The sequence below is a fragment of the Chlamydotis macqueenii genome, chromosome 5 (assembly GCF_036417535.1).
Source record: "Chlamydotis macqueenii isolate bChlMac1 chromosome 5, bChlMac1.mat, whole genome shotgun sequence".
In the NCBI taxonomy this organism is placed as follows: domain Eukaryota; kingdom Metazoa; phylum Chordata; class Aves; order Otidiformes; family Otididae; genus Chlamydotis; species Chlamydotis macqueenii.
The window spans coordinates 5339579-5354224 of NC_141560.1; the positions used below are offsets into that span (position 1 = coordinate 5339579).

Genomic DNA, 14646 nt, shown 5'->3' on the forward strand with positions numbered 1-14646 from the left:
CGCCGCCGGGGCGGAGCTGAGGGGAAAGTCGCACCGCATCGCGTACCGCACCGCTGCCGGGACGTTTTTGGCTCTTCACAGCGCTGCGGGGCGGGAAGCAGGGCGGCGGCAGGGCGTGGGGAGGGCGGCGGAGCGGTGGGTGTGCACACAGGCGCCGAGGGCAGCCCGGCGCGCCGAGGAGGAGGAAGGCCCCGTCGCGGCGGGCGGGAGGGAGGAAGGCTCGGTGGCGCTGCTGCTTGTGGCGAAGGGAGGCCGCGATGCCGCTCTACGAGGGCCTGGGCAGCGGCGGGGAGAAGACCGCCGTGGTGATAGACCTGGGCGAGGCCTTCACCAAGTGAGTGGCGCCGCGCTCCCCGCCCCGCCTGCCCCCTTTTGTCGCGACAGGCTTCGCCGCGGAGGCAGAGTCGCGGCTGGGGGGCCGGGCCTGCCGTGGGGTGGATAATTGTGTGGGGATTTTTTTTTTTTTTTTTTTCCCCCCTTCATCCTGTTTGTATGGTGATCTGCGGCGTACAAAGCCGACAGTACCAACCTTATTTTTTTTGGTCTCGTCGTTTAGATTAAAAAATGGCGTAACTCGTGGTGGAGGCAGAAATGCTCAGTATTTAGTAATTTATGTCGTGAGCCAAAAATGTAGCGGTACCCTGTGTCAAAATACCCTGCTGTGTTGGGAACCCCCAGCTGCCCCCACACTCGCATCCCGGGTACGTGCAGCGTCATGGAAAAGGGGCTGTTTAAGCAATCCAGCCCCATGCCCGGGGTTAAAACACTCTGGAAATGTTCCCTACGTTTCAGTGGCCTGTTTGGAGAGGTGGCCTGCGCACAGAAAGTAAGATTATCTTGCAAGAAAAGCACCTCTTCAGATGTATGCCAGCCTTGCTAGGCTAGGCTCATGCCTGAGCCTCTGCCCGTGTGGATGCCTTTTCCTGCTTGAAGCCCTGAGGATTTTTCTGTCTAAAGAGGGACGAGTCAAAGGAGCAGGTTTTCTTGTCCAAACTTGTTTTTTTGTATTTAGTTGTACTTGCTTTTTTTCCTCAAGTGGCTGTGTAATTACAGACCAGCAGGTGGGCTTCATTACCGGGGAGCTGCAGTGTGGTTACGGAGAGGATTTAACAAAGGCTTCATGGATGGAAAAAACTTAATCCACGAGCGGCTTCTTGTGGATTCATGTTGTGTTGCCAATCACAAGGTTTTCCCAGATTTGGGACGCTTGTGAAGTTTTATCCCATGGCCATTATTTGTCTAATAAAATGCTCTTCTGCAAAAGCATTGCCCCTGAATAGTGTGTTTTTAGGGTCTATTTCCAACATTCATTCTTGTAGAAGAGGTGGCACCTTGATTGTGTGAGAGGGATCTGTCGTTTTCTGAATAAGGCTGAAATGAAGCAATTAAGTTAGAAATTAAGTTGTAAAGGTGTCAGGGTGACAGGCCAGGACAGCTGCATATGCACACGGGGACCGCACAACTCTCTGGGAGACCAAAGAAAAAAATTAATTTCTGAATCATGTCTATTTTAAGATTTTTTTTTTCCTGAAGTGACCTGAAGAAACGCGTTGACAGTTGTCAAATACCAAAATAAAATATTCACCTTTTCCATTAAAAGTACTTGAAGACCAGCAGCTTTATAGTTTTCTACTAGTGTTTTCTGCCATAGTTTTCTTCTGATATTTGTGCTTAATGGGGATGGCAGTGGTGAAAGAGGTGTCAAGCACTGAGTTTCTTAAAATCAAATATTGAATTTATTTTGTTTTGCCTTCTTCAGGCTGTCGTTCTTGTGTCTTTTAAGGTGCAATCTCTTCGTGAAAACCAGATCTATTTCCAAAAAGTGTTTTGAGGTTGCTGTGTTTTTTGTTATGTTGCATCCAAGTTGGATGCAGAACTCTCATGTTTTGTCAGGAGTCCTGGAGTAGTAACCGGTTGTCTTGAGGCAGTAATACCTTAAATCACCCAGGATGCTTGTGAAGGGAATGCATTTCAAAGTATTAAACAAACTGGAAACAGGAAAAAAGTGTCAATGGAATGGTGCTGGTCAGCGGTGAAGTAGGCCACAGGAGCTGCACGGTCGTGGTTAAGTAATTTTCTTTAGTTTCTTCTAAATAAACATTCCAGAAAATGAGGATTTAAAGAGGACATGATAGCTGAATCTTGCCTGTGTTTACCGAGAGCTTCAGTAAAACTGTGGGCACGCATGGAGGACGCAGGAAGGTATTTATTTGGAAACGTAATGGGCAGTAGGGGAGGTTGATGACTGTAAATAGAAAACTACGCAGCGGAAAGTAGGAGGTGCATCAAAATCATAGAATCATAGAATGGTTTGGGTTGGAAGGGACCTTTAAAGCCCACCCAGCCCAACCCCCCTGCAAGGAGCAGGGACATCTCCAACCAGATCAGGTTGCTCAGAGCCCCGGCCAACCTGGCCTGGAATGTTTCCAGGGACGGGGCCTCCACCACCTCTCTGGGCAACCTGTTCCAGTGTTCTATAACTCGCATCGTAAAAATTTTTTTCCTAATTTCTAATCTAAATCTACCTCCCTCTATTTTAAAACCATTACCCCTCGTCCTATTGCAACAAGTCAAGCATTATGGTCCTGACAGAAGTGAAGAAAACTTGTTTAATACAGCTGAGAGGGAGTCAATAAAAGGATATAAAGTCTTTCTCATTAAAAATGGCTAGATAGAGAAGTTCTATGCAAAACACCTCTTTGCAGTCGCAGAAATATCACTGATTAATTACTCTTTGATGATTTCTAGGCTCAGTATGCTAAATAGTGACTTCAAATGATAAGGTCTTCAACGTTTTATTTTAGGTGTGGTTTTGCAGGAGAAACAGGACCGAGATGCATTATTCCGAGTGAAATAAAGAAACCTGACGTTGCAAAGGTAAATGATTTACCTGAACTGTTTTACCTTTACAGTGTTCGGTGTGTTACCATGTACAAAGAATTTGCAGATACGTTTTTCTGTCCATCATAAGCTATTTTTTGTTATTTTATAACTGCTGCTGTTAGAAGATTGTAACTGGATACGAGTGTGATACCAGCACTGACACTAATCGGTACTCATCAGCCATGCAGCTTATGTTTGGGGTGTTTATTGAGAAATTTCTTTGCCTAGCTGTGGTTGTTTGGTTTTTTGGGTTTTTTTTTTTTTTTTCCAGTAGAGGATGGCAGCTTTGGAAAACTAATGTTGGGATAAGTTACCAGTACAACAAAATAGCATTAGTAAACTCTAAAATTTAGTCATGGAGTGAGTTTGTGAGATGCATGGTTAAGGATATAGAGCAAATCAGGCATGAGTGAATATTTCTTAGATATGTCAGATTATGCATGTTCAGATATATGTTATAATCTATATATCATATAGATCTATTGTATATATAGCACTGCCTTGTGTTTAAGCTGACGGTGGATATTTTTACCTTTACAGCCTGTCAAAGTTGTTCAGTATAATATTAATACAGAAGAGCTATATTCATATCTGAAGGAATTTATCCATATGCTGTATTTCAGGTAAGAGATCCTTGGATGTTAGTTATTCAAGCCTTCTGCAGCACTTCTTCGAGTACGTTGAGGTATTAGAAGTGTGACTGGAAACTGCTTTCTAGTGGAGTAAGAAAACAGAAACAAGATATTGCAGGTGGCTGCCTGGCTGTGTTCTGGCAGGAGAAATTCAGTGGTGCTGAGATTCAGGTTGTATTACTAAGAGTTAGTGTCCTGCAGCATCAGTTGCTCTCTAGAAAGAAAAAGCATTTGGTAAGGTGCACCTTTGGTAAGGTGCCTTTTAACTGCGGCATTCGTAAAGGACTTGATAGGGGAAAGTCATTACCTAAGGAGTTGTAGTGGTTTTGGTAGGGCTGAAGCTGATCTTATGTTGGTGCAGAACTCTCTCCACATGGCAGTGGTTTGGAAGGAGGAATCTTAACCTGTGGAATAATTTTACCTCAGTAATGCATCCTTTTGTTGTATTTTTAGTGAATTTCATTATTGAATAATGAAGTTGGACTGAGTCTTTGCTCTTTCCTTCCAATCCTTGTTTTTACACAGTAAAAATTATCACTTTGAATCTTGAAGGTTCGAAAAGACCTCCAAGATCATCAAGTCCAACCATCAACCTACCCCCACCATGCCTACTTGACACAGGGAAACAAGTATTTGATTTCTGTGCCTCAGATCTTCTGGTGTGGATTGTGGGTTTTTTTTTTTTTTTTTTTTTTCACCCTGTCCTTGATCATCACTTTGTAATTGAACTCAGAACAATTGGCATCCTCTTCCGCTGAAATCATGAGATCTGTATCGTCGCTCTTCCTCACTGTGGACACACTGTATGACACCGGACAACCCATAAATGGCTGTTATGCTTGCCTATTTTTGCATTGCTTTATATTGATTTAGGAATGTATAACAGATACTCAGAATTACAGCCTGCTTGCAGATAGCTCTATAACTTGTTTGCTGTAACTCGGTTTCCTAACTTTCTTTTAGGAAAGTGTTGGATTTTTTTTAATTTTTGGGAGAAGACTTGGGATCTGCTGTAGAAAATGCTATCTAAATGCATTTTTTTAGCGTTTTTGAGGAGAATAGAATATGAAAATAAGGTAAGTCTCATAATACATGCCTAAACTTACCAGTTTTGTTTTACATGTCTTGCCTTTTCTAGACATCTGCTGGTGAATCCCAGAGACCGCCGTGTTGTGATCATAGAATCTGTCTTGTGCCCTTCACACTTCAGAGACACACTCACAAGAGTCCTTTTCAAGCATTTTGAGGTATGCGTTTTACATAACTACTGTATGTGCTCAGCATAGCACTTGCAGGTAGAAATTTTACTTACATTCCATACCAGATGTGGACAAAGAAATGAAAATAATGCTGAAAAGAACGAGAGGGGCATAAAGAAGACAAAAAAAAAAGCTGATGGTCATCTTGGGAAGTAGGGTTTGGTGATCGGACCCAGGACTGTTTTTGTTCCATTCCAACTCTTCCTAGGGCCACAAGACAGGAGCTATTAACAAGAATCCGAAAGGTTTCTCTGGCTTTTACAAAAATACAGCTCACATCACAGTGTTCCAGACAGATCCAGTAATCCCCATTGAGCCAAGCCTGAAGCTGGAAATTGTATTTAAACACTCTTTAGTGCTCTGTCAGCAAATCACATTACTTCTACCAGAGTCAATATCTTTGCCTAGCGCATGGTCTAACCTCTGGCTGTACTCATTTCTATAAGAGCTGACCTGAAATTTATCTTCTCTGCTTAATCAGTCTTTTTAAAGAAAAGTCTGAACCTTCAGCTCTGGAGTCCCCGACATAAGAAGGATGTGAACCTGTTGGAGCAGGTCCACAGGAGGCCACGGAGATGATCAGAGGTGGAGCTCCTCTCCTGTGAGGCCAGGCTGAGAGAGCTGGGGCTGTTCAGCCTGGAGAAGAGGAGGCTCTGGGGAGACCTTAGAGCAGCCTTCCAGTGCCTAAAGGGGGCTACAGGAAAGATGGGGAGAGACTCTTCAGCAGGGCCTGTTGTGACAGGGCAAGGGGTAATGGTTTTAAAGTAGAGGGAGGTAGATTCAGACTGGACATAAAAAAAAAAAAAATTACACTGAATTTTTTTACAATGAGGGTGTTGGAACAGTGTCCCATGTTGCCCAGAGAGGTGGTGGATGCCCCATCCCTGGAAATGTTCAAGGCCAGGCTGGATGAGGCTCTGAGCAACCTGGTCTGGTTGGAGATGTCCCTGCTCCTTGCAGGGGGGTTGGACTGGGTGGACTTTGAAGGTCCCTTCCAACCCAAACCATTCTGTGATTCTAATTCTTTCTTAATTCTAATGGAAAATGCTTTGGAAGGTGACTCCATGGTAGTTCAATTCAGACAGAACAAAGGTTAAGGTGGTTCTATAAAAAGTGGTGAAACCAGTTTGTCTGCAGTACTTCTTCACTGGGCTTCCACAAGACAGTTTACCAACTAATCTTAAATTTCTACATAACTCTTTCCTACTAATGATAAAATTTTCTCAGAGCTTGAAATTACTGAAAGGCTTGAGTGATTGGGGTGGTTTTTTTTTTTGTTTGTTTGTTTTTTTCCCCTAATTCCCTTATAAGAAAAAATATATCTCAGATAAAGCATTCTCATGCAGAATTGGTTGTTGAAAATGTCAGCTTATGTTTCTGGGCTGCGTATCAGTGGTGTTGCCCTTAGATGCAGGATTTTTGGAATTGCTTATTTAAGTCACACTTCAAGGTGTTCTGTTAAAGGACCTGTTGCTGTCTAGGAAACTTCATTTGTGGAATTCTGTGAGAAGAAAGTAATTCTCCTATAACTGATTTGAGTTTCCACATTGCTTTGGGGAGAGTGTTTTAAGTAGCCTCTACTGTGTGTTTGTGCAGCAGTATGTTGTCATAAGGCACACTTTTCTGGGTCTTCTGACACCTTTGTTCACATCTTCGTACAACATTTAATGTAGCTGTATTTTAGTTTCTTTATTTTCAATGACAGTGACAGTAAGAAACCTGCTTTAGGACCTAAGACGAGTTCTGTAGTTAACACTTGCTTTTCTTACAAGCCCATTCCAAGATTCATTATTACTGAAGTAACTGCTATGTACCACAGATAAGATGAACATAGAATTTAGAATCCTGTTGTGTTTTGTTCGTTACTACACTGCCTTAAAAACTAACTTAAAAACAGATACTTCAAGGCACAATTGTTTGGGTTTTGCTTTTAATATGACATTCAGGGAAAGCATCCTTGAGTGGTTTGTTTCTTTTTTTCCCCCTTCTGTCAATTGTTCCTTCGATTTCCATGTAGGTACCTTCCGTTTTGTTTGCTCCGAGTCATCTAATGTCTCTCCTGACACTTGGGATCAATTCTGCCATGGTGCTAGACTGTGGATATGCAGAAAGCTTGGTGCTACCTGTATCCTTTAATAATACAGAAACAAAATTTTCGGCAGTGAGGCTATCGTGACGAGATGGTATTTTTATAGACTTTAAATGTGATTAAAAATAATAAGAACAGATCAGCCAGTCCAGCTTTTGACTATAAGATGTTGTGACTTGGGGAATCTTTTCACATGCCAAATCTGTCTTCCCCTGAAACTTGGGGAGGGTGGTGTGGGCCTCCTAAGTGGTTCGTAACTCTGGCTTTTATATACTAGAAATTAGTTTTGGAGAAAAGCAGTTAGAAAGTGTTCCCAATAGCTAATGCAAGAGAATGTTGAGGGGGAAAAAGCATTTTGTTCCAACAGAATGAGAAGTCCTAGCAAAAAAGAGACTTTCCTGATCTTCACATAGATATATGAGGGAATTCCGATTCTGAGCTGCTGGGGTGCTCTTCCTTTGGGAGGAAAGGCGATCCACAAGTAAGTTCACAGTTACGCATTCCAGGTTACCAGTGATTTATTTGTGCAAGTTACTCTTTGACTAACGACCAAAGACTCCTATTTAACATGACTTAAATCATCACTGTTGCTGTGACAGCAGTTTGGCTTTTGTGTATGTAGTAAAAGCTGTGGAAGTCAGATCTGCTTCAGTCTATTGTTAAAAGAACGTAACTGAAGGGAATAAATAGTGGCCCCTAAGCATAATAGAGAGAATCAGCCTGAGTTAATAGCTGTCTTTAACTAACTTAATGTGCAATGTTTTAGGGAGCTGGAATATCAGCTGTTGGAGCAGTGCACGGTTGATACAGGATTAGCCAAAGGACAAAGCCTTCCATCTGTGATGGGTAAGGTCTGTTTGATGTAGCATATGTGCTGTGAACTTGTGCTGGGGAAAGTGGATTAATGCTAACAGTGAATAAAATGAGTTCAGTATTCACCACGTGTTTGTGATCTATGTCCCTGATTTATAGTGGCCTTTGAGAACCTAAAGGTACTCAAAAGGTGTGAAGAAAGATGGGGAGAAACTCTTTTAGCAGGGCCTGTTGTGATAGAACAAGAGGTAATGGTTTTAAAATAGAAGGAGGTAGATTCAGACTGGACATGAGAAAAAAAAAAAAAAAAATTAAAATGAGGGTGGTGAAACACTGGCCCAGGTTGCCCAGAGAGGTGGTGGATGCCCCATCCCTGGAAACATTCCAGGCCAGGTTGGATGGGGCTCTGAGCAACCTGATCTGGTTGGAGATGTCCCTGCTCCTTGCAGCGGGGTTGGACTGGATGGGCTTTAAAGGTCCCTTCCAGCCCAAACCATTCTATGATTCTGTGATTTCTTTCTCCATATTTAACAAGTGTATTTTTATGATAGGCCACTCATAACAGCGGGTTTGAATGAAGGCTGAGATAAAAGATCTGTATTCATTTTTCAGACTGTTTTCAGAGAAGACAAACTTTTTATTTCTGTTCTTAGTATTCTTTCTTCCCCAGAAATCTTTAAAAGCTGCTGTCCAAGTGAAACTTTAATGTACTAAATGTAATTCAATCAAGCTTAGTTTCGGTCTTAAGTTCTTTAGCTACTTAAAAAGCTTTTGTTCTAAGTTATTTTTTAATTTCAGGCTCAGTTCCAGAAGACATAGTAGAGGATATAAAAGGTAAAATTTTCTACTTCACAGAACTCTATTAAATTGTGCGGTAGAGTATGATAGTAACATGTGTGCAATACTTTACATTTAGGAACTTATTTTATCTTCTCTGTTTACCATATTTCTTCCCTACTGGAAGAACTTACTGTTCTTCCTCTTTGAACGCAAAACCAAAACCATGTTGAATTCTTCTTTCAGGTTTGGCTTATGTGTTGTTAAGACAATGCTCATAGATATGTTGGGTAGACTAGTGCAGAAAGTTAGAAATATACAGTATTTTATAGATCCTGTGATCAGCAGGTCAGGTTAACTTCGTGTTGCATTTTTGAACTACTGACATTTTGTTTGCTGCGTATGAATGTGTACAGTGTGTACTCTACGTGGGACTTAGAGTTAGCAGATCTGATGTTCAGACTCCGTTACCATACATACGTTGTGGTTGCACATGCAGCATTTATGCAGCCTTAACATCATGACATAAGAATATTTTAAGTTCATTTTGTTTATAAATTGACTAGGAAGGCTTAATTTGCCCTAAAGTAAATTGGAAAAAAAAAAATAAAGTATCTTTAAAAGACATTTTGGTGCGTTAATTGTGTAGGCAAGATGAGTCAAGGACTACATATATGCCAGCAAAAATAGTCTATCTTCGGGCAGAACTTGGATGAATTCCTCTCTAATGGTGCAACACATATAAAATATGCATATAACTGTAGAAAATGGCAACTAGTATATATCTCTTGGGCCAAATTAGAAAGAAATCCATCAGTGAAATGCAAAATAACTTAAATGCAGCGGGTGCTTTGTCAAATGGAAGTTGCTTTTCTAATTCCTGAACTAGAACACAATTTTCTGATCAGTTCTGGTTTTATGGAGTCTTTTGGAACCAGATACAGTATGCTGGAGTTGAAATTATTGCCTGTGTATTGAAGGGTTGTTTCTTTGTGACAGCCATTATGAAGAAGATATAAATAAATATTTGCTAACAGACAGCTGGGATACACATGAAATTGTGTTGTACTAGTGTTGTCTGGAGAAAAAAAAAAAAAAAAAACCCTCTGGAATTCTTAGGGTGCTGAAGAGTTCCGCTAGGAAAAATCTTGCATGATTACAGCTTGTTTGAAAAATGAGCAATGTCTCATTTGAAGTCATAGTGCAAGACCTGCAGTGGTGTGTTTGACAGCAGAATGGAAGCCCTGGCACCTTGTGGTAACCGAAGACACAATTAGTAACGTCCCTCTGTCTTTAAATCTTCTGTAGCTTGTCAGAGGAAGAAATCTTGCCTGTCCTAGTGTAGTTTCAGTGTCAACTTTATTTAAATTCATGGTCTGGATAGCATCTGGACTCTACTGAAGTGTAGAGACTGGGTTTTTTTTTGTTTGTTTGTTTATTTGATAATGTCTTGGGCCAGCAAGGCCGTAAAATATTTCTTCTTTAAATTAATCAAAACTTTTGTCTGTATTGGTGATGAAAGGATCCAACAGAGTCTCTCTTCTGTCCCTTCCTTTTCTTTTATGAAGTCCGCACTTGTTTTGTGAGTGATCTCCAACGTGGACTGAAAATCCAAGCAGCCAAGTTCAACATTGATGGCAGTGCTGAGGTGGGTGGAGAATGAAGCTTATCCTGCTCTTTTGAAGTGGATGTTGGCTTTTTGGCCTCTAAAATAACGCACGTATGTTTTTATTTCTAGCGTCCTTCACCGCCTCCAGACGTGGACTATCCTTTAGATGGAGAAAAGATTCTCCATGTAGCTGGCCCCATCAGGTGAGAAACACCATAGCAGGGTATTTTAGGAGGATATATTTTCAACTCTATAAGCATATACATTTTCATAAAATTGAATTTTAGTGGAACACTTGCATGTGTTTTTAGTGTCTCTGAAATTAAAGCTTTGTGCTGGCTCAGTGCAAGCCCGTAAGAAGAGGTGTCAGCTTCCCCTGAGAGCTCACAGTTGAAGATGAGAGCAAACAGATTGGAGGGATGGGGGAAACAGAAATGGGTTATTGATGCACGATAATGAGATGGGGTTAGTGAAGTGAATGGGGCGTGTTCTCCGCCCCGCCGCTGCCGCTGAGTGCATGGGCTGTATGGCAGAAGAAGCTGTGGTGATGTGTTGTCAGCAGGGAGTCCGTAGTTACTGCCAGCCCTGCTGCTGGGGAGTGTTAGCTCATCGTGTGGTATTGCTTCTCATTAACACTCATTTCCTGTCTTCGCAACAGAGACTCCGTGGTGGAAATACTGTTTGAACAGGATAATGAAGAGACATCTGTTGCCACTTTGATCTTAGATTCACTCATTCAGGTATTTTTATATTCTAAACAATTTATTGAAGGCCTCCAGCCTTAGAGAACCTGCTGTAACAAGTGACTCTTCCTGGAGTAACACGCTTCTGACTGCAGGTTGCGATTGGTCGAAAAAATTTCGCAAAGCCTGACTCCTAGGGTTCTGCCACATGATGAATTACTGTGGGGTACTCAGTCACCATGTGTCATCCACTCTTGTGATTTCTTTCCTACTCTTTGGTCTACTGCAAGGTGTCTAGGAGAGTTTTCTAAGAAACACAGTGCTCACCCCTCAGCAGAAGTAAGAAACATGCTTGCCTTCGTTTGGGGGTGAGGCTCTATGTGTTAATGACGAAGTAATTAGAAGTAAATCTGCATTTGTAATGGCTAATACTTGGTGTTACAGGAATTACACCGCTTAAACTGAAATGACACAGGTATTGTGTTTCTTCTTTTTTCAAGGGGTTTTGCTCAGAGTCCTGCGTACTGCTGGTTTACCTAAGATAGAATAAAATTAATTTGGACATCTCTATTACAGGCAGTGTCTTAAATATATTATGAAAAATTTTCTTGGCATATACAAACACTTCATTTCTTATTATAATTAGGGGGAAAAAAGGATTAAAACCCACTATAAATGGAAATTTTCATTATATGGTGGTATATGTATGCTAATTAAAGTTGACTTCCTGTAGCTATTGGTGCCATTTAAATTAGTTTGCTGAGACATAATTTTTTGGAGAGCCATAGGCTTGGGTGACATGACAAACATTTCAATTAGGCTTCCTTAGGAAAACATTGTTTAACAAGATCTGTGCCTGGACTCCTCACCTCCGCACCTCTGGGCACTTGCCTTGCATCGCTCTTTGGCCAGAGGAAAGACAAATGTTGAATTTACAAGTGTTAAATAGTGTCCTGTTATTTCTTCTGGGCAAGAGGACCACAGCAATCTGGAATTTTTTTTAAAGGGATAGCGCAGATTTTTTTTTGTGAAGGGCAGAACCGACAAAGCTTGGTTTTCTTGTGCCTTTGTGTCTTCTAGTTGGATTATCTGGTGCCTAAGGCAAGCTCCAGCAGAAACTTTCTCTGCCACTGAGATTTTTGTAGAACTGTTCTCCCGCATTGAGCTAAAACATCATTCTCCTGTGGAAGTTTTCCATCTTTCAGAGCACTGGTCGAGGCTTCACCTCTCTCTGGCACATCTTCTGGAACTCAGGGGAGTTCCTGTCACTGATACCTCTGTCCTCTGTTCCCTTGGCCTGTCTCAGCTGAAGGGCTTTACAGGGACTCACAGTGTGCTCACATAAGCCTGAACTGGGCGGTTCCTTGAGCCTGGTTTTCTTCTGAAGTTTGGGGGGAAAAAAAAAGTTTGTTATGTTTCATAGAAATATGAGAAAGTAGCGGTTGAAGTGCGTAGAAAGACTCACTGAATTTCTAACAGACCTTTCAATGCTTGTTCATGCAACTCCAGTTAAAGTGTTGGGTTTGGTTTTTTTTTTTTTATTTTTTATTCCTGTTTGCATTAGTGTCCCATAGACACCAGGAAGCAGTTGGCAGAGAACTTGGTCGTTATTGGTGGCACTGCTATGTTACCGGGATTCCTTCACAGGCTCATGGCTGAAATCAGATACCTGGTAGAGAAACCAAAATACAAAGAAGCGCTCGCCACGAAAACCTTCAGAATTCACACTCCACCTGCCAAACCCAACTGTGTGGCCTGGCTGGGAGGTAAGAATGAAACCAGCTGTTCAGCAAGGGTACAAAGTGGAAAAACAAACCTTCCAAGCGGGATTTGTAATGCATAAATAGCAGTAAAGCTTAGGCAAACTGTTGAAATTAAGCTGCATTGGAGCTCTGTGGAATTGTTATGCGCTTCTAGAAGAAACCAGAGTAAAGCTCCCTCAGGGGTGGAGTGGCACTGCGGGTGATGGGAGCTTTAAACTGGTGACGAGCAATTTGCAATTGGAGGTGTTAACTCGAGCGCAGTACAGGGCTACCGCCATGCGGTGGCACCGGTGAAGGGAAGAGACCTTTTGCGGGCAGGAAGAGCTGCTGCTTGAAAAAACAAGTGTAATTACTGACCGAGCAGCTGTGAGCTGTGGAGAGGCCGGAGGCTGCTGTTCCCGAGTGCCAGTAACAAATACAGCAGCTCTGCCAGGGATTTGGGATGCCATACTGGCAAGCTAGGAAAAAAAGAGAGGCTTTCCGTTGCTAGCAGCTCTTAAGGAGGGTGCTGAGGTTGATAAGAATTCATGCTTTTCTCAGCTTTCAGTTAATAAGCTGAGCCCATTTGCTGCGTATGAGGAACTAACTTTAACTGTGAAGGTAGATTTTATTTCCATATGCTTTGGGTTTTAACTGTTTATAAAAGTTTTAAAAGCTTTTGAGTCTACTTTTAGGGTTAGCAAAGAAGAATAATTTATATGTACCACGTTCTCTGATAGTTTTCTCCACTGCAGTGCTAGTCAGCTGCTGCGGTCTGGATCTTCTGTAAACTTCTGATGGGTGCTGTGTGACACCCTTCTTAGGGAGAGGAAATTTCCTTAAACACAAAGTGGTTTGTTTGAAGTGCTTCAAATAAAAACTTCTAGGAAAATTTGTCGTAAGAAGCAGGTCAGCTGGGCCAGTTTTGTTCTAAGCGGAGACCAGATGATTCTTTGGTTTCAGTTACTTTCAGGGGACACAAATGGAAGCAATTTGAGACTAGCTGGGCTACTGAAAAGGAAAGTGGCTAGATCCTTTAATTTATGGGACAGAGCTGAAAAAGAATAGTTGAGATTCTTGATGAGAAGAAGTAAGATGGGAAGAAGAAAGAAAGAAAGTACATCAAATTAATGCAACACTTTTTTTTTCCTTCCCCCCCGCCCCACCAATGCAGGAGCCATTTTTGGAGCACTTCAGGACATACTTGGGAGCCGGTCTGTGTCCAAAGAGTATTACAGCCAGACAGGCCGCATACCTGACTGGTGCTGTCTCAATAATCCTCCTCTGGAAATGATGTTTGACGTCGGAAAAGCACCCCCTCCGTTGATGAAGAGGGCTTTTTCTACAGAGAAATAAGCACCTAAATGCTACACGAGTATTCTCGTCTATTTCAAGTAGATTTATGTGCATTGGCTTTTTTATTATTATTTAAGTAATTTGTGTGTAACACTACTAAATATGAGCCACATGGATGCTTTAGGGGGTATGTACTAACACCGTTTACAACCACATCCAGTTATAGTTTAAAAACTTAACTCTGGCAACTGCTATGCTATTTTCTCTACTCCTGAAGAAATTCTGTGCCCCCATGAGTTGCAGCCTGCTGAGTTGTTTGTTATTTATCTGTACAGTAAATGACATTTGTTGAAATAATTTGTTTTAAGATATTTTGATTTTAAGTATGCTTAGAAGAATGGAGGACAGGCTACTGTGGGACACATCTGTGGAAGCTTTCCTGCCCAGTTCTGTATTAAAATATTCCACCCTTGTATCATGCGTGAGGAAATGATTTGGGGCTGTTTAGTGAAGGTGCTGGAGCGGTATTTCCCCTGGGCACAGTCCTGTTCATTTTCATTTATAATTTGAATAACTGAGCTGCAGTTCGGTGACCCAGAGTTTTGAGTTTTAGCAGAGAACTTTTCTGCCTGTAATTCTCAAATAGCACTGAGCTAACGGGTCTCACAGTATCTCTCCTCCAAGAAAAAAACTCAACCACGTAAGAATTATAAACGAGTGTGAGGAAATCTTCTTGAAACGTCAACCTCAGAAGTCACTTCTTTGCCCTCTGTCCCACCATCAGAAACGTTGAACTTCATTGTTCTGCAGCGGTATGTATTAAATGAAAATGCAATACAAAGATCATTGTGTAAGGAAAAAAA

General features: G+C 41.7%; 1 protein-coding gene and 1 long non-coding RNA gene across 2 annotated transcripts in view; one reads left to right on the forward strand and one right to left on the reverse strand.

Annotated features, from left to right (window-relative positions):
• The window catches only part of LOC147600436 (uncharacterized), a 759986-nt gene that overhangs the window by 72983 nt on the left and 672357 nt on the right, over nucleotides 1-14646 (reverse strand). The gene's annotated exons all lie outside the window — the stretch shown is intronic.
• Nucleotides 131-14256, forward strand: ACTR10 (actin related protein 10). Its single transcript, XM_086749234.1, has 13 exons — nucleotides 131-334; nucleotides 2805-2877; nucleotides 3424-3506; nucleotides 4654-4762; nucleotides 6792-6899; nucleotides 7277-7344; nucleotides 7630-7709; nucleotides 8475-8510; nucleotides 10022-10101; nucleotides 10192-10265; nucleotides 10721-10802; nucleotides 12310-12511; nucleotides 13662-14256. Exons 1-13 carry the CDS (start codon nucleotides 258-260, stop codon nucleotides 13841-13843), a joined length of 1254 nt encoding a protein of 417 aa, XP_086605360.1. The 5' UTR covers nucleotides 131-257; the 3' UTR covers nucleotides 13844-14256.

Bases quoted from the DNA above. Each gene is read 5' to 3' on its own strand.
- ACTR10 (XM_086749234.1), top strand. From the start codon at position 258: ATGCCGCTCTACGAGGGCCTGGGCAGCGGCGGGGAGAAGACCGCCGTG. The intron at 335-2,804 runs GTGAGTGGCGCC...GTTTTATTTTAG, and splicing joins CTGGGCGAGGCCTTCACCAA to GTGTGGTTTTGCAGGAGAAA. The intron at 2,878-3,423 runs GTAAATGATTTA...TTACCTTTACAG, and splicing joins AGAAACCTGACGTTGCAAAG to CCTGTCAAAGTTGTTCAGTA.